This window comes from Desmodus rotundus, chromosome 8, assembly GCF_022682495.2.
Source record: "Desmodus rotundus isolate HL8 chromosome 8, HLdesRot8A.1, whole genome shotgun sequence".
Taxonomy (NCBI): domain Eukaryota; kingdom Metazoa; phylum Chordata; class Mammalia; order Chiroptera; family Phyllostomidae; genus Desmodus; species Desmodus rotundus.
Window position 1 is genome coordinate 105088137 of NC_071394.1, and position 20363 is coordinate 105108499.

General features: G+C 39.6%; 1 protein-coding gene across 3 annotated transcripts in view; it reads left to right on the top strand.

The window, feature by feature from the left end:
• The window catches only part of RYK (receptor like tyrosine kinase), an 88594-nt gene that overhangs the window by 42061 nt on the left and 26170 nt on the right, over positions 1-20363 (top strand). For 2 of the 3 annotated variants that reach the window (XM_053929714.1, XM_053929716.1), the window contains 5 exons: positions 2942-3086; positions 6834-6934; positions 9938-10072; positions 11508-11594; positions 15680-15749. In XM_053929714.1, the coding sequence (XP_053785689.1) occupies positions 2942-3086; positions 6834-6934; positions 9938-10072; positions 11508-11594; positions 15680-15749 (538 nt within the window). The remainder of the gene's footprint in view (positions 1-2941; positions 3087-6833; positions 6935-9937; positions 10073-11507; positions 11595-15679; positions 15750-20363) is intronic. The other variant, XM_053929715.1, reaches the window with a different exon arrangement.

Here is a 20363-nt window from a genome sequence, read left to right on the forward strand (position 1 = left end):
TAGCATGTCTGAAAGGTTACTAGATTCTTCTGTGGAAGTAAGTTTTTAAAAAGTGGAGGTGAATTGCAAGTATGCACAAGCCGAGATGAGCCCCAACGTGGCCATCACCCTGCTTCAGTAATAATCAGCATTTGCCAGTGTTGTTCCATTGAGTCTCTCCTCCTGTTTCGGATGGGTAGGTGGGCGGGAAGGGGTAGAGTATTTTAAAGTATATACCATGCATCCTGTCATCTCACCCATAAATATTTCAGTGTGGATCTCTTTTTAAGGTCATTAAGCAACCTGCAATCATCCCACACCTATTCGCTTGTATTTGGTTTATTACATATGGCAGAATTAACAATGATTCCTTGATATCTCCTAAAAGCTAGTCCATGTTCAAATCAACCTCAGGAATGTCTTTTTTGTTTCTCCCCTGAATCAGGATACAAATGAAGTCAATATACACTGTACTTGATTCACATGTATTTTGTATTAGCCAGAAATCGCCCTCTCCCCTGACACCATGTATTTGTTGAAGAAATTGATTTATTTGTCCTGTAGAATTTTCCATATATGCATCCTTGTGGTATCACTTAACATGTTTTTCTCTGTTCTATAAATTGGTAGTTAGATTCCGTACTTGATTAGGTTTAGGACCCACTCTTTTGGCAAGAACAGTTTGTAGATGGTACAGACTTTCCTTTGGTACAAACTGCTTCCCGTTCCTTTGTCTTCGTTAGCTCAGAAGGCAAAAAGTATCTGGATGTCCCACAGTAGACCTTTTCTGAAGGTAAAATAATATGAGATACTGTCGGCCTTTTTAGAATGTTTCATTTAGATTTATCTCTGAGAAGAAAAAGAAAAACTATTTAAAAAAAATCACTGCCCCCTAAGTTTCCTTTTAAAAATCTGGTGATCTTACCTATTTCTTTTAAGCTAGTAGGATGTTATTTCTCTCAAAGACAGTAGAGTATTGCATATTCTTGGTCTCCCTCGATTTCTTCCCTCCTCCCTTCCTCCTTTCCTCCCTTTCCGTCTATCCATCCATCCATCCATTCAGCATTTATTGAGAGTCTGTGGTGTTCCAGATGGTATCATTGAGGCACAGGATTAAATTCTGAGCAAACAGACCCTGCCCTCAAGGGCTTGACCATGGTGGAGGGGATGGACAGGCAGTGGGCAGTGATGACAACACAGTGCGGCCAGCTGTGATAAGGCACGGGGCTTTGGGAACCCCTGGGAGGGGTGTGTGATCTCCCTCGAAGGAGTGAGAGACAGCTTTCTGAGGACAGTGACATCTCACCAGAGACCTGAAAGGTGGCAGTGAGATGTCCAAGTGGGGAATGGGAACAGTGCATGCGAAAGTCCGGGATTTGGGGATAATCAGGTAGGGTGCTTTAGGGGGATTTGCCCAGCAGAGGGTTCCTCTTCCATGGAGTGTATTTGGATAGGCACCGCCAATAGCAGCCTGTGGGACATTCCTTTGCGCCCCTCCCACGACGGAACAGCCTGTGGCGGGCTGGTGGAGAGTCATGCCTTCATTTGGGCTGCACTCTAGGCCAGATGCCCTAGAAGCCGTTTGATCTCTTTGCATTTGTGTGTTCTGATTTACTGTTTGTGATTCAGAGTGTTAGAAAGCAATCCTATTTCCAGGTTTTTGAAAGCTGTAACTTTCACCTTTTGTCCTAACCTATCCCCAAACTCCAAACTTGTGTTTCTGTCAGCTTGACATCTCCATAGATGTGTGCTACATATTCTTGGACACAACAAAACTCTTGATTCTCTCCCCTAGCTTGCTTTTTGTTTGTTTTGTAAAGGTGCATTCTTCACCTCATTCTTTAAGCCAGAGCTTTGATTCCTGTTTTTCTTTCTACTCCATTAGCAAGGTCTGTAGACTCTGCTTCCCAATCCGTTAACTTCTTATCTTCAGTCTTAACACTCTTGCTGAAGCACCCTGTTGCTTTCTTGGACCTGTCACTTGTCCCCTGCTTCGGCTCTCCCTGCCCTGCACAGCAGGAAGGCAGCCATCTTTGCTTTTGTCCTCAGGTGTGACAGTTGTGCCGTTCCTTTGCTTGGAAGCTTGCGGTGATTTCCCATCTCACTTGGGATAAAACCCAAATTCATTTCTCTGGTTTCATTCAGTAGAATTACGATGTAAGCTCTCACTAAAACTTACTGAGGTCCCCAATCACACCAGTTCTCTTTCTCTGTCTTGCGTTCTGCTTGCTCATTGTTCTCTGTGCCTTTGTCTCCTTGTGTCTCTTTCTCATTTTGCCTCTGTGTGTTTCTCTGAGTCATTTTCTTTATTGCTGAGGCTTTCTTTCTTTCTCTTTTTTGAATAATATAAAGCATTTTATTTCATGAATAGAGTCTTGTTTTTCTTCTTTTATCTTTAAACTCATATAAGCAAAATAATTTCTGTTACTCTCAAAAGAGAAAAAGATTAAACTTTTTTTTTAAACTTACGGGTTGCGGTGTTGTATGTCCTTCTCCTGTGAGTCACTGCTGGTTGGCAACAGTGATGTCTGGTCTCTCTACGGCGTCACTGTTGAGGAAATACGCTGTCCAGTATGGTAACTGCTAGCCACAGGTGGTTCTTTAACTTTAATTATAATGAAATAAAAGGAACTCTTCAGTTCCTGAGTTGCACTAGCTATGTTTCAAATGCTCCTGTACTGGCCAGCACACCTTGGAACCTTTCCTTCCCCGCAGCACACTCTATAGACGGCACTGCTTGGGACTTCTGTGCTCATCAACCGAAAGTTCTGTGTGAAGTTCTGTTTTTAAAAACCACAAAACATTTCTAAAATTATGCGAACTTGCATCTTATCAAAGAATGGACACATAAAATAGTAATCTTTTTTATACAAAGAACAAGATATTTATTGTGTATATTGGGTCACAAAGCTATTGATGAATTTGTTTAAAAAGCTTAATGTGCTTTTCATTTTTATTTCAGATGATCCTGTACACACAGCTCCAACCACTTCTACACGCGTGTTCTATATCAGCGTAGGGGTTTGCTGTGCAGTGATATTTCTTGTAGCAATAATCTTAGCTGTTTTGCACCTTCATAGTATGAAAAGGATTGAACTGGATGACAGGTATCGTACATGTTTTGGGACAGGAAGGAAATAAAAGCAGTTACTTGCGTTGCCTGGGAGCCCATACACTGGTGCACAGGGGTGTGGGGGAAGGAGAAAGGATGATTAAGCCCTAGCCAAATGAAAAATTACTGTCTTTGTGATTGCCTTCATTGTGTTTCTCTAATTTTATTTTTTTTTAATTTGTAAAGTCAGAAATTATAGTTTATTAGTTGGCGGAGAGGCCAAGATCAAAAATTTTTCCTCATCCCCTTTGGTATGACCAGACTCCTAGTAACTTTTAAAAATAGCCCTGTTTCTTCCACCTAGTTTGTTCCTCCATCATTATCCATCTGTCCATCCATCCACCCATCCATCTATCCAGTAAACGTTTATTTGGAACCTGCTATGATTTACCGGTAAATCATTGGTTCTCAAACTGGTCGCATGTTAGAGTCATGGGTAAGCTTTTAAAACACACCAGTACATGAGTCCTGCCTTCCAGAGATTCTGATATAATCGGCCTGGGGTGGTCTTTGGGCATCATTATTTTTCTTAAAGCTTCCTGGATGACTCTAATGTGTAGCCTTTGAGATACCCTGGGTTAGATATGCTAAGTGCTGGGAATTAAAAAAATTAATGATATACCACATGGCTTCAGGTATTTAATCTTTGACATTAACCCATAATTATCAAAGTTTGTAAAGTTGATGATTATGGTATGTGTATTGTAGTGTGGGGAATGAAAGGTGCTTGTCCCAGCCTGGGTGAATCAGATGACAAGGAGGACATTACAGCCAGGACAGGGTGAGAAGTAAAGGTGGAACGATACAGTCTCCAGTACACGATTCTTCTTTCCCTCCTCCGTCACTCCCAGTTGCTGGCTGAGATGTTCCCAGCTTCATGCCTTGGCTCGCAAAGCCCTCCTCTATGTGAAGATGTATCTCCCATCTTCTTTGACCCTTTCTCTCTCTCTTTCCATATCCTTTCTTAGCGCTCCAGGCAAGTGATTACTTGTCCCTCACTTTTGCCCTGCACTCCGCCCTTCAGGACTTTTGTTCATGCTTTCCCACTGTCCCCAAGGCTCCCTACGTTTTCTAGCAGCCCAAACTCTGTTTGTTCTTCAGGTTTCAACTTTATTGCCGTCTCTGTCATGAAGTATTTCTAAGTACCCCCCCCCCCCACCTCCAGCTACCCATTCCTCTCATCTCTTTGTCTTCCTCTCCATCTCTCTCTTGTGGGTAGCAATTCTTACACCTTTTCCTCCTGAAATCACTTTTTTGTATACTTGTCTCTCCTACTAGAATGTAAGCTTTTTCCAGTTAGAGAGCAGTGTGTGTTACCTACTGCTGGCCGCCAGCCCTAACACAGTGTTGTTCATGCAGTGGGTGAGCACATTTGGGACCAAGGGGACGGGGAGCCTGGTTGAATTCAATATCTGCCTCTAAGTATTCTCTGTTCTTACTGCTCTACTTTCTTTACCTGAGAAGCGGGAAAAAAGAAAGGAGATAAGAATGAAAAGAGAAATGCATGGGTGATGTGTTTCAGAATATGTTGTGTGTATGTGGTGGTGTTGAAGTTAGATTTAGGTTTTAGAGAGGAACAAATGGTCTCTGGAAACACTGAGGGAGAAATGAGGCAGCAGGAACTTTTTGATGGGACTCAGAGAGGACACAGGTGGAGCTAGAGGAGTCACTGAAGAACATGACATTTAGAAGCCGTCCTGATGCACTCGCTGTCCTTGAGTGTTTGCACGTGTGCCAGGGCTGTGAGCCCACGTGGGCCACAGTTGTGTGACAACTTTGGGATTCGTTGGGACATACACCTCTGCCTGCTGAAATAGTCTGTTACCACCCATGAACTGGTTCCAATTCTCTCTGGTTTTCAGGTGAAGATTTCCAGACATTGCCTGAATAAAAGCAACTTAAATTATTGCTTGTTTTCAGAGCATAGCTTGGTGGTCAGGAGCATAGACTCTGGAGCCAGAGCATCTCTAGACTCTGGTTGCTCTGCTTACTAGCTTTATGGCCTTAGTATGTTATATGGCATCTTTATGTCTCAGTTTTTCTCATCTGTAAAGCAGAGATATTAATGGCACATACCTCCTAGGGATGTCGTGAACTTTCAGTGAAGTAGTACCATAAGCTCTTAGGACACAAACCACACATAGTAAGTGCTGTTATCATGACTGATGTTTTCAGAAAGGTGCAGTGCGCTAGGAGTGATGGACTGATTTCTTCCGCTATTTCCTATTCTATTAGCCATTATCGATTACATGCTAGGCAAGCTAACAGTGGTGGCTAGAAAGTAGTCCTGATGGCACTGGACTTGATAGTCTGCGTGGGCGAGACAGACATTAGAGAAGAAGTCCCCGCTGGACTGCAGGCTTCGCAAGGGCAGGGGTCTTTGTATATTGGGTGCTCTGCTGGACTCCCAGCACCCAGCACAGTGTCTGGCATGTAGTAGACACTTCCTAAGTATTTGTTGAATGAGTAATAAAGTTACGCAGAAATAGAGAAATAGAAATTACAGTAAGTGCTCTGAAGGAAAGTGATCTTCGCCCTTACTTCTAACTGTAACGCTAAAGCAGAGTTAATATCTCTATAATTAACCTCATTTGCTTATGAAAATCAAATTAGATAATTTATTTAGACTGGTTTTAAACTATGAAGTGCTAGAAAATGTACATTTTAATTTCATTTTCCTCCTCGTGTGATGTAGCTATGTAGATAGTGGCTTTAACAGTTGCCAGGGGTGGATTCCCAACTGCTGCCTGCTTCTCTTTTAATTGTAAGTCTGGGGGTTCCAAAGAAGGTTTGTTTTGACCACTTAACATAGGGCTTTGCTTGTTGTAGGGACCCACTAAGTATCTGTTGAACAAAAAAACAAAAAGTGGACATGGATATACTGGTGACATCTTTGCATGCCCAGTCTTCTGAAGAATTCTGAGTTGGTACAAGAGTGCCACCTACTGGAGAGAAACAGTAGTAAATGATTTGGGGTCTGGGCATTCTACCATCACGGTGCACGTTGGATGCAGGGAATATCTGAGTAGTGTTTCTGCATATATTATACAACTTTAGCCTCACAAAACTCCTGGGAGGTAGGTTTTTCTTAATCCCATTTTATGGGAAGTAAATTGAAGTTCTTTATCTTCCGCCTATTTGGGGATGGTAATGCCTCCTTTCCCTACCCATTATTGAATCCTGGACTGTTTAACAACTTTGATTTCCATTGTATCCTGGACTGTTTAACAACTTTGATTTCCAGAATATCTTTGAGTAGGACTCAGAACTCCCAAAATGGGTGCCTTGTCGTTCCTGGTCATTCTGAGGATTGGTGATGCATGATATTAGTAATAACAAAAATAATTAGTAAATGCTTTGTTATTCCCTCATCTGTATGCCATTTAATTTCGGACCATCATTAAAAGAGACCTGTCTTTCTGTTCCTTTTCTTAAAAGCAGTCTAATTGAATGGCCTGTGCTCTTCTCGTGAGAGGTGACTCGTCATTCCTGTAGTGTACTGTCATATGACTGCTGTCTGTGGTGTCTGAGGACTAGCCCCTACATTTCTGAATGACGTGATTGTGGAGGTACAGGGGTAGATTAAAAATTTCAGAATGGAACGTTTGTGATGGAGGCCCGTGCATTTTGTGATCCCCATCAGGACTTCAGGCTAGTTATGATGTCTGCATGCATTTCATATGCATGGAGGAAGGAAACTTCTCGCTGAAGCTGACTTGCCGCCTATTTCTTTTGTTTGCAGCATCAGTGCCAGCAGCAGTTCGCAAGGGCTGTCTCAGCCCTCTACCCAGACGACTCAGTATCTGAGAGCCGACACACCCAACAATGCAACTCCTATTACCAGTAAGAGTTAATGCAATTCTGACGATGATTTACTGAAGTCTTCTGTGGTCTGTCAGTGGTCCCGTGTGGTTAGTTACTTATGGGACATGTGTACCACGCTTTGTCCATAGTATCTTACAAGTGCAGACCTAGGCTTGATCTTCAGCTTTTGCTTTCTAGAGCATTAAAAGAGACTTTCTAAAATTGGAGAGTGAAAAATAAAATTTAAGTTTAATTGCTAGATTTAGTTTCACGAAGACTTCTGTAGATCAAGTATGTTAAAATGGCTACAAAATCACTTCTGTGGGGGTATAGCTCAGGGGTAGAGCATTTGACTGCAAAAGCACTTCTACAGAAATTCAGAAGGAAGGTTTTCAGGTGTTTCGGTAGGGGAATAAGCGATTGCGTGCATGGAGACAGAGACCTGTGTGACGGTGTCATGGGCTCTGGTAAGGACTGTATGTTTCCTCATCAGGATAAGACACTAGCTTCTATTAGAAGTGAGAGCATGAGATCTGACTTCCTTAAAAGGATTTTGATCAAAGTGTTTATACTGTAACGTGCATGTTTAGGGGGAAGTTATCATTCTTAGAGTATAAATTACACATAGAGAGCCATCAGGGACCATACAAATAAGGAACAGCGTAATCATCAGGGTACTTGGTGGGTCACAGTTCAGGGCTCCACTCAGTGGTGCCATTGGTTAGTTAAATTAGTTCCTTGTAGGCAGTTAGCTGTTACCTCCCTTGGGCTAGCACTTTTCTCTAGTAAAGTAGTGCTAAGAATATCTGTTCTTCACCCAGTGCCCTGCTGTGGTCTTTCAATACTGTCTCAATAAAAAGAACCAGAATTCTTGGGGAAAATGGATGGTTCCAGGACTGGGTCAGAAATCTATAAGATAAACCTGGGACATGTTACTGAGCCCCAAATCAACGAAGCTGTGAAACACTCAAAGAGCTCGCAAAAATGGGTCTATTTGAGCATCCAACGTAAAATGTGTAAAAATCCATGAGTTCGTAATGGTACCTTTTCATTATGAAGTATCTAAGATACCAGTGATAAATACCTAACTGACAGCCGGCTTCAGGAACCGTATTTCAGAGTAACCAGATAGCGCTGGTTCAGGGGCAAACTATTTCTTTACAGAAGAATCTCAGCTAATCAACATGGAAGGAATGATAGGATTTGAAATTATATTTGTAATCCCAAAAAGATATTTGACTCAGGAAAAGATTGTTAATGTTTAAAATGCTGTGAACAAAGGGAAATGGAAACTTTACCATTCGAGGAATCAGACTGTCGCCATCTGAATCCGCTAATGAAACTTTGCGCCACTAAAGTGGGTCAAGTATTGCAGACAGTTTGCGTTCCCAGGTGCGATGCACCGCCCCGGAGGTTTTCGTGTTTCCTCTCCCACCTTCAAGAGTTAGCCTGGACCTAATCAGATCTAATCAGGCTGATTATAATTGATTTATAATCAGTTATAATCACTGATTTATATAGAACTGATTTATAATTTACAAGCAATAGAGAAGTTAAATGATATTCAAAAAAGCAGATGCCAGATATTCTCTGGTATAACTGACCGAGTTTCTTTAATAAGACAGTGGCAAGAAAAAGAAAAGGGGAAGAGGGGGCACTGTAGACTAAAAGACATGTAAAAGAAGTCCTAACAGCAGTTGTCATCACTACCAACAAAAGAAAGAAGTGCGAGTTCTTCAGGAAATAGGATGATAAATGTGAAAGTAGTCCAGACTGTGCAGCGCGAGCACACTGCTTGTAATGTTCGGCTGTCAGTCTTTGCTCTTTAGAGGCAATTTGTCATTATTTGCCATTAAAGAGGCAGGTAATTCAATTATTATATATGATAAGAGGAAATTCTGTTAAAAAATCAGTGGGAATACGTTTATTCATTAAAATACTTTTTTAGTTATAGTCAATAAAAAAGTCCCCATTTTTGTGGATATAACCTTAAGAAGAAAAATCATTTATTATGTGTGATAAAATAAGTAGTTATTAAAAACTCAGTGGACATACATTTGTTTATAAATTTTTTAAAAAGGAGCAGAAAAACGATTCGAAGACACAGTGGCCAAGAGTTTTCCAAAATAGCAAAACACAACAGACCTCGGGTCCAAGAAATTCCGAGAACCTCAGACAGTAGTAAACAGACACAGTGCTCACATTACACTCACACACGCAGGCACGTCGTGGCCAAACCGCCGTCCAGTGCAGGCAGGTGTGCCAGGGCTACCGCTCGTTCCCCAGTTCCCCAGAGCTGTTCGTGTCTGTCTTCGAGCAGCCGTGGGTGATCATCGTCTAGGTCCGCTAACTCCCCTGGGATTTTTCTTCCCATTATCTCCCACAGCAAATAAATCAGTGGAGATACCATTCTAATTTCCCCTTGCTAACAATGGATCCTCCTTTTATTCTAACTTTTTGGAATGAAAATTTTAATTTATGGCTAGAAATTTTGTTTTTGCTGTTATCATACTAAAAACCGAATGGGAGTTAAGGGAATGGAAAAGCAAATATGAATCTCACCATGGTATCAGTAGGCTCTATGAATGTCAGAATGATTAAATTGACAATATATTTTAAAAGAAAAGATGTTTTTACAAACATCTCTTCATTTGAAACGCCCTTCTGTTAGGAGAGTATGTTAGAAAATTTTATGGGAGGCAAGCTGTCCGTAAAGCAGATTAAATTGAATTCCATGAATCAAAACTTGTTTCCTTTGGCTGAAAGGCAGTTGGAGTGGTGGTAATGGTAATATTATTTTTAATGTTTCTTAGGTTAATTCTGCATCATAAGGTTTTGGGGTAGGTGTAAAAATGTTGTGTGTGGTTTTTTTTAAGTGGAGTATTACCTTCATAAGTCATTCCCCCTGTGCGTGTGTGTGCCTTTTCCCTTTATGGTTGTTACATTCGTTCATTCCTGTGCCTCGAGTCTGAGGTTCTAACTGGACGCGTTGACGCTGACGCCATAATAAGGGTATTTATAGTTCTTGGTTTGGCTTTGTTGGCTCCTCAGGTTATCCTACCTTGCGGATAGAGAAGAACGATCTAAGGAGTGTCACTCTTTTGGAAGCCAAAGCTAAGGTGAAGGATATAGCAATATCCAGGGAGAGGATAACTCTAAAAGATGTACTCCAAGAAGGTATTTATTATCTCAAAATCAGGTTTTCAGGGGAGATTTAATGTAAGCACTAAACATTTTTGTGTTTCAAATTTTAAGAAATTTTAAGAATTTTGTGTCTCAGGATAGAAAGCAGCGCACAATTTATTTTCTTTGGTTTGCAAGCCAGTGCTCCATCCACTGAGCCAAAGCAGCCAGGGCTCCACAATTTATTTTCTTTATAAAACTGATTTTCACTTTCCCCTTGTTTAAATCTTTAATTTGCCTTTATTTATTTTTAGAGAGGGGGAGGGAGTGAGGAAGAGAGGGAGAGAAGCATCAGTGTGTGGTTGCCTCTTGAGTGCCTCCTACTGGGGGCCTGGGCCACAACCCAAGCATGTGCCCTGGACTGGGAATTGAACCAGCAACCCTTTGGCAGGCCCATGCTCAATCCACTGAGCCACACCAGCCAGGGCTGTTTAGTTGTTTAAAGATGATCACTACCTAGCTGCCCTCTTTGAAATAGTCTTAAGTAATTTTTTTCTATGACAGATGGCATGTGGTTCTAGCAGAAGGAGCATGCATGGGCTTTGGAGTTACACCCAACTTCTAGTCTCATTCTCATGGAGTATTACCAGTGTGACCTTGGAAAAATGAGTATCTTCTATGTCCAGTTTTCTCTTCTGTAAATTTGGACTACATTCTTTATTGGTAGTCTGGTTATGAAGACTAGATGAAATAATGCACATTAAATGAACTGGCACATGATAGATGCTTGGTAGATATTAGTACCCTTTCCCTCTCCACTTGTTGGTCCTTGCTTTCTGTTTTTGAGTTTTAGGGTATTGATTGGAGAGAGGCTGAAAGAAGAGTACAGAAATTAGTAACAAAATATTTCATTGAGCTCTGCAAGTTGTTAAATACAGAATCCCACTTCCCCCCTTTTATAATTCAGTTTGAAATGTTTTGGATACATACGAGTCATGTGAATTTATCTGTTGGTTGGGATGCTTGTAGGTCCGTCACAGCTAAGTGAGGGTCTTCAACTGTCCCCAGTGACAAATAGTAATTAACAGAAGCAGATTTTTGTGTTGTCTTTGAATGTGTGAGAGTAGCCCATTTCTCTCCTTTGTCATTGTTCTGAGGCTAAGCCAGAAACTCATAAATGCCTCTGTGGATACCACACTACTGAGTTTCAGTGTTCCTGGCGGTATCATTAGTTTATTTAGGATAATTCAGGAAGAATTCTCATGTACTTGTGAGATTTCTAAAAGTAAATTATTTCATAGTTACAAAGAACTTCTGACAGGCCTTAAAAAACAAAGATTTGGGTCTCTTTACTCTAGGGCGATAGTAATGTTGTTGATCCTACATACATGTCCTTGTTATCGTTAAGTTAGATTGTGCCAGGAAGTTTTGCACTTACAATTTTATGAAGGTTATTTTATGATCTTGTTAATTATTTTTTTCCTTTTAGGTACTTTTGGGCGTATTTTCCATGGGATTTTAATAGATGAAAAAGATCCAAATAAAGAAAAACAAGCATTTGTAAAAACAGTGAAAGGTAGGATTTTTTTCCCATACTTTTTCCATATGCTTTCCTGTCTAAGGGGGCTCATGCCAGCTAAATTCTGACTCCAATTCTCAGTGTGTGCCAGACCTTTATAAACCTGTCCGTGTTAAGTTAGCTCACATGAGACTATTAAGGAGATGTGGGTTGTTCTCATTAAGGTATAGAAAATAGAAGTCTAATAAATTAAGACACTAAACATTTATTAGATATGACTCAGGCTTCCAGTTAAACTGCATCCACTTGCCTTCATTGTTGCTGTATCTAATATTGTGGTTTTCCTAAGTTAAAATTCTTTGTTTTTTCCCTTAAAAAAAAAAACCACACATTGCTAAGGGGGGCAGTTAAAAGAGGGTAAAGAGGGAACGTACGGGGAAGGAAGGAGACTTGACCTGCGGTGGTGAACATATAATACCACATACAGACGATGTATTGTAGAACTGTACAACCGAAACCTGTGTAGTGTTATTAACCAGTGCTACCCCAATAAATTCAAGTAACAAATGTTAATAGTTTTCCCTCCTCTCTCTCCATCTGTCCAGTACTGCACATTATACAGAAAAAAGATAACCCACTATACCTCATATGAATTACCTTCCCCCTGCCCTCCTTCCCCCCGCTGTTATACATAATGCTGCGGAAAATACCCTCATCCACGTGTCCATGTGTGGGCGTGTCTTGATACAGTTTTGCATGGACAGCGATGAATGGACTTGCTGCCCCAAGAGGTATTACATTTAAAATTTTGAAAGATATTGCCAGATTACTTTCTAAAAGGTAGCACTAGTTTTTATTTTCATAAACATATTAATTAACTATTTGGAGAAATGTAATACCTGCTTTTTCAATTACTGTTTTATATAAGTTTTTAAGTTAGAGATTCCCTATCAAAATACATTGTAATATTATTTATATATGGCTTATTCCCTAATATTAGTAAATTAAATACTAGTAAGACTTTAAAGCATTAGAATTTTAATATTATAATTGATGTTTCTAAGAGCTTAAATAATTCTTCGTTGGAGCCTGTTTACCCTTTTTAAGAGAAAGAAAAATGTGGTAGTTCGTTTACAAAGTGCTTGCTGCCTGGCACCGTCTGATACAGACTGAGATGACGAGACACTAATTTTGGGAAAAGCAAATTTAGCATTTTGAATGCAGAGACTGAGGGCAAAATTAAATTTAGTTTATGAGTAGGAGGTGACATCGGCTGTAATAACCTAACAAATTCTTTGGTGTTTGATTTCTTTGAATTTAGCAAAATTGCTGTTTAAGGGTGGTACAAATGCCACTCTCTCACACACACACACCTTTTTATCTTTTCTAAGTAAATGGTTTAACTCACTGTATTATTCAGCATTTTATTCACCTGCCTTTCCTGGCCCCAAAACAATCTTAAAGGCTAGTATTGAAATTAGGTCCCACTAGATTTTCTAACTAGTTTTGAAGGATAGTGTACAAATTTACTCTTCTTCAATATAAAAACTGAGCCTTAAGTTTAGTCATGACTGCCTTTGGATATACTGTCTCCATTTTTAAAGGAAACATTTCCCTTTAACTCTAATATTTCTTCTGAGGTTTGTAAATATACTGTGGACAGTTTAGAACTGGGCTATTATTAATTTGTTCTGGATGATTCTTAACAAAAGAGATTTCCATACAGAATTGGGTTGATTTAGGGTTGGAAGGGGAGAAAGAAGGAAATAATAGTGATAAGAAAACACAATGTGCATACTGGGACTGTTTCACAAGATAAGATTTCTCTTTCCGTATACACTTGAATCGGAGTCATTTGCTTGTTTCTCTGTCTTAACACTGTATTTAATGTTCCCTTTGAGACAGACAAAACAAGAGAAAGCACAGTGAGTCCTTAGCCAAGATAGATGGTCACGGTTTCCCAAGCAAACCGAGAGGAAGTGCACTGACCACAGTCCCTGCCTCCAAATGGTTGGATGACTCCATGAGTATCTCTGAGATTTATTCTTTGACAGCGTTATTTTTATTTTTTAATTGAACCTACATAGAACTGACAGAGTTCTTTCACAAATCTGTGAGCATCATTACGTGCTACACAATTAGAAGTGCAGCTTAAAATGCAAAAAATACGTATTGAAATGATCATTGACCTTTACCTTTGGGCATGAGCAGGAAATCTGGAATTTGGCTTCTTAAAAAATTCATAGTTTTGCATAGATACTTAATATTTCAATATAAATTTACAGAGATTAAAGTTATGAATCTGGGCCCTGGCTGGTGTGGCTCAGTGGACTGAGCGCTGGCCTGCGAACCAAAGGGTCACTGGTTCGATTCCTAGTCAGGGCATGTGCCTGGGTTGCGGGCCAGCTCCCCAGTTGGGGGCACGTGAGAGGCAACCACACACTGATATTTCTCTCCCTTTCTTTCTCCCTCCCCTCTCTGGAAATAAATAAATAAAATCTTTTAAAAAGTTAAAAAAAAATAAAGTTAGGCATCTGAATTTCACACATCATTGTGAAATTGAATTTCATAAAAATAAATGAATTAATTTGAGGTTATTGGTGTTATTTTCTCTAATAGCTAATTTTTTGTTACTTGTGAATGTATTTATCATTTTGTTCTTTATTGTAACTTCTAGAATATAAATTATTTTATAATATTCTTTTCAAATATATACATCTTAAAGATAGCTCTTTCAGTATTTAAAATTAAAAGACTAGGGCTAGACTTGGAAAGGAATCCAGGAAAATTATTTTTTCTTACTAAGTAGATAAAATTATTTTTTCTCCAATTCAGAGTTTTCTTAGCTCATCACATGCAGTTCAGGTATCTCTTGCTTAATAGAACATGTTTATCAAGGTTAAGAACTTGAAAAGTATGCAAAAAATGACACATCCTGAAATTACCTTCTGTTTTACTTGGCTCTCTGTACCAGTTGATGGGAAGGTAAACTCTTACCAACTGGGTGTGGACCTCCAACTATCACTAGTTTTCAATCCAAAAAGATCCTACCGGCCCCCCAGTAGTCCTGGCTATAATTTCATTAAAAATTACTCAGACTACATAGAGAGGAACGAGGCACATCCTGCCATTTACTACACGATCCTAAACGTCAAGCAGCTTTTAGATAACTAGAGTTTATTTCATAGACAGTGGTGTGGATCACCTTTTCCAAACAAGTGCCCAGCGTTGCACGTTCTTGGCGTTTTGTCCACTTCTTTGACGTTCCGATGAAAGTCTTAACTAACTGAAGCTGTCTGGGAAGGGGACACTCATAACAAGTGCTGGGGGAGGGAGCGATTCCATCAGGTAGAGCTGGAAGTAAAAGAAATTTACATTTTCTCAGCTTTGACAGCTCCGCTTCTAGGGACTGAATGTGACATGTAATGTTAGTGCCTGAGTTCAGGGTCTGGACCTTACTGTTGGTTCAGCATTTTACTAGGTGGGGCTGGGATGTGGAACTTGAGTTTGCCAATCGTTATATCTTTTTCTCCCTCGTATTGCGTTGATCAAAAGCTTTATAAGTTATTATTACTATTTTTACTGTTGACCACAAAATAGTTACTGGTTTCTTTGAAAGTGTTTTTAAGAATACTCTTAAGTTTGATTTTGGTATTGAAAACCATTTTTTAAAAGTTGACACTCAGTTTTAATTTTATAATGAAAATATACTGTTTACTTAATGGAAATGTTTTTTTCAAACAGTGGGAAAATGCCTTCTTCAGTTTTTTTTCTTATTGATTTGTGCGAACTCTTTAAAGAAGAGGGACAGAAAGGAAAATAGCCCTTTGTACACCTTATGTGTTGCAGATATCCTTCCGGTCTGTTATGAACTTTCTCTACTTTGTTTATGGAACCTTGATTTCTAATTTTTATGTAGTCAAATTTATCTTTAATGGCTTCTTTTAATGTCGACCTATTCAATGAAATACTACCTACTACAATAGAATTTTAAGCTAGACCCATTTAAATTTACTTGTGATTTACAAGGAAACTTTACCTTATAATCTCAAAGATATAGTCCACATTATTTGCTAATAGCAGAAGATATTAATGTCACATGTAGTAGTATCACCCAAGACAGTGTCTTTTTCTTTATACAGATCAAGCTTCTGAAATTCAGGTGACGATGATGCTCACTGAGAGTTGTAAGCTGCGGGGTCTTCATCACAGGTGAGAGAGGAGCACCAGCGTTTGTTGAGCATGGTGACATTGTCTGTTACATTTTTATTTTAAGAACAGTCATGTGTTCTGAATTGAAAGTTTTTGGAATAGTTTGATTTTTTTCTGAATATAAAAGTGAAATGCATGCTCATGGCACAAAATTTAAAAGTATAAAGAAGAGTATGTGAGCCCACATCTGGATAATCATAGCTAAGCATTTGAGAGTTTATACATATTTATGTGCGTGTTTCCCTTTTAAAAATAGGATAATGATATACATGTGCTAAAGAACTGTAACAAAATTTTTGAACATAAAGAACGCTAAAGACAAGAATAGTAAAAACGAAAAGACTACCTCCTAAATTCGTTGTTAGTTAACATTTTGCCGTTTTTGCTTTGTGTGTTTATATACATGTGGATGTGTATCTTCTGTCTAGATAGATGATAGATCATTTGTGAGTGCGGAGGTATTTTAAAATAAACTGGACATCTCAACACTTTCAGTAAATTTCCAGCATGAATTTAAAAATGTTTTTCTATGTAATCAGTACTATTATTATCCTTAACACATTAAACATGCTCTACTATAACAAAACAATGTATCTGACTTTTCATGTCAGTAACTATAAATCCATGTCCACATTTAAAAAGGCTACAGAGTAGTTCATTAAATGTATGTATCACCACATTTGATTTACCCAACCTCTTATTAGGTCATAGTATGATTTTTAAAAAGCTACTTGGCTCTTGCAGGTGTGGCTCAGTTGTTTGGACTTCATTCCTCAAGGTGAAAGGTTGCAAGTTCGATTCCCAGTCAGGGCACATGCCTGTGTTGCGGGTTCGATCCCCCTTCCAGGGTACATAGGAGAGGCAACCGATCTGTTTTCTCTCACATCAATGTTTCTCTCTCTGTCTTCCTCCCTCCCTCCCCGTCTCTCTAAAAATAAATAAAATTGTTTTCTTTAAAAGACACTTGTAGTTCTATAGGAAGAGGTTTTTTAAAAAACTTGATATACCTGACTGGTGTAGTTCAGCGGATTGAGCACAGGCCTGCAAAACAAAAGGTGGCAGTTCGATTCCCGGTCAGGGCACATGCCTGGGTTGCATGCAGGCCAGGTCCCCAGCAGGGGGGCGTGCAAGAGGCAACCACGCATTGATGTTTCTTTCTTTCTCCTTACCTTCCCCTCTTTCTAAAAATAAATAAATCTTTTTTTTTAAGCTTGATATTAGTTCTCTTCATAGAGCTATAATAAAGGCTTTTACCTTCTGAGACAAAAGGGGCTTAAATATATAGATCACAGTGTGCAGCAGTATCAATATTGAGGCAACTTCTTTTTTAAGACCCTAGACAGAGTCTAATTTGTAGCTTACTGAAAATTTAGTCACACATGTTAAAAAAATGGGACAGTGACCATCTCTGTTGGAAGATATTCATGAGTTTTGGGGGGGAAAAAGAAAATGAGGCATGCATGGCATCCTGCATTTAATTTCTCTGTATTTTGAGGAGTTACTTGAGTCCTGCTAAAAAATAAGGTGACTATGCCTAGTTTTATTTTGTAATTTTGTTTATACTTTGGTTCATATGTAAAAGAATTTGAGCGCCTAAAAAGAGGGCAGCTATATATAGTAAGATCAGTAAAATGGTAATGAAAATGAAACTCAGTTTTTTTGCATTGTGATGGTGGAAAAGAAAACAAATAAGCCTAATAGTAAGGAGACAAATATTTTTGCTGTGATTGAACATAAAGCAACTCTTAGCTTCTGGGCAACCAAAGCTGAAGGAAACATTACAAGTTGATAAATCTCAGTGTTAGAAGGGGGAAGAAACAGGTGTTCCTTGAGGGAGCAAAAAGTTTTTCTAGTTTGAAATTCTGAGGCAGATATCTCGGGTTCATCATACACTTGGGACGTTGATTAGTCAACAGATACACTTTTTAGTTTCATTGAAAATAAAAAAGCCAGGACCTTTGAAAAAATTGAACACACTTGAGGAACTAAGCATTGAGGATCTAAGGATGTCCTTGTGAGAGCTTAAAGCCACATGGTTTAAGCATGCTACCTTCGATCAGCTTGATTCAGTCTGAGAATAGAACTCATTCACCGAGGGATGGATGGGTAACTTCTCCTTTAGACTTTATTTTTTAGGGGGGGAAACCCACATTTTGTTTCCTGTGCAAAACAAAACAAGAACTGGTTATGATCACTGTGGGAAGTGTCCTTTTTGACACTGCTGGGAGTGCTTGATGTTCTGTTATGCTGACTCTAGGGAGAGGAGCCAAAGTGTTTTAATACTAGAATGGGACGTTTACCCAGTACTTAGGTGCCTAGCTAGTATTCTTTCTTTAATCCTCACCCGAAGATGTATATTATTGATTTTAGAGAGGAAAGAAGGTGGAGAGAGAAACATTGATATAAGTAACATGGATCGGTTGTCTCCTGTGTGCATCCCAGCCAGGGATCGAACCCACAACCTAGGTATGTGCCCTGACCAGGGATCAAACCCGCAACCTTTTGGTGTACAGAACGATGCTCCAACCATCCGAGCCAGCCGGCCAGGGGCCTAGCTAGTGTTCTTACCCTGATGAAAGACCTGTACCACTGCAGCACAGAAATGGGTGGCAAGGATAAATGCAGACAAAGACAGGATATACCCAAGAAGTAGTTTATAGCTATTGTAGCCCAAAGATGCTTTGGCTAAAAATGTTTAGAGCAAGCGTGTGCCGCACTTTCTCATGTGGCTTTAAGCTCTGGGGTTTTCCAGTATCCTACCAGGATGAATTAGCAGCCCCATTACACCCTGAGAGGATGGAGTGGGATGACATACTCAATTGGAGTTATTTTGATACTGGACATTCGGTAATTGGGAGAAGTCTTCTAAAGGTAACTTATCGTTTGATCAGGTTCATTGTGTTTCTTGGCTGTAAAGCCATACCAGGACTCCTAGTTTTTAATGAGCAAAACACATTGTCAGTATGTGGAAAGTGTATTATTCTTTCCACTCACTGCCGCACTTCATTTTTAAGGGAACTAAGGCCTACCACGCAGTTCTTTTGACCTCTGATGTCTAGACTGTTCACGCTGTGTGTACACGTTTGGTTTTCATTCTTTCATCGAATTCATTAAGTGCCCGTTTCATATTTGGAACTGTCTGCTAGGCATGAGGGATAAAAATGTAATAATGATCTTCAGGGGTCATATCAGAATTTATCAAGTAAGCTAAATACACTAAGCAAAAAATGACACTGGGCAAAAAATTTTACCTTTTTAAAAACTGGTTATGTAATTACACATGTAAAACATGTTTAATTCATGTTTTAACATTCCATGATTAAGGAGAGTTGTAAAGTGGTAAAATATTTTAAAGTGTTTTTTAAATGCCTTATTTTCACTCCTTTTTCCTCTGGAATTTGTGTGAATAATTTTTATTATAAATTTAAATAGCTGTATAATTAAAGGTGGCTATCAATCTATCTTAATTACATCGGAAGTGCTTCATGCCAAAGAACTCTTAAGCTATTTTTACTTATAGTTTAATTCTCCATTGGCCCAAGGGTGCCTGATGGCGGCACCTCTTACACTGAATTCCTTCCAGCTCTGACTCCACAAGGACACTTGCAGGACTGAGAGGGGGACGCAGCTCTTGTCCAAGTTCCTGCAGAATCTGCCCTTCTGCTACCTTGTTCTTCTCTCTCATCCACTCGTAGACCCCAGACCTTCTCTTTATCCTCCCGGTCTTTATAAAATGCACAGAATGAAGAACAGTCATTTGTACTTTGAAACGTTTTCATGCTGCTTGTTACCTTTCCCAGAGCGGATTTTAAGCCTCTGATGATAGAATAAATGATTCGATCTCATTTATTGCAATCAAATACAGCAAGCTTACCGTGCCTGGAGAAAATGCATTCAGCTCTGCGCAGTGAATGTTCGTCATGAGGAAAGCAGCAGGGAAATGATTTCTGGCAGGGGTAGGGAGAGATGGGGCAGCTGCACATTACCCCTGAAACGCTCATTTAATCCCGAGTGCAAACTTGCTGTTGTCATTTTAGTGTGCATGGGACTTGGTGTGAAAAGAGATTCTGTCCCCTGTGCTCCCTTTTGTTCTCCTCGGAGGAAACGTCGAGGGGAAAGCGTAAGGCTTTTGGAATCAGATAAGATTTGATTTTGTATTCTTTATGTACTTGCTGTTTGACCTTGACAGGTTATCTGACCTCTCTCCTCACATGTGTTTCCTACTTGTAAAGACTTGTAAAGTGAGACAGATCTGCGCTGCCACTCTCGGGCTGTCGGGCAGGCAGAAGCCTTACAGGGAGGTTACCTCCTTCAGGTTCACTCATCTGAGTCGGCATTTTCCTGGCTCCTGGCTCCTGGCTCCTCGGGTCAGTGCTCTCCCTGTTAGTAACTCCTGCACAGCACAGGGGAGCCCAGAGCTTTCACTTCTGCACTGTTGCTCAGGCCCGAATGGTGTGATGGTGCTTTCAAAAGAGATACATACTCAATTGAGACAGTTTGGGAAATACAGAAAAGCAAGCTAGAAATGATCCAAAATTCCTACAACTCAATACAACAACTCTTAAATCTTGGCATATTTCTGTGTAGAGTTTTATTTTTTTTCTCTATAACTGT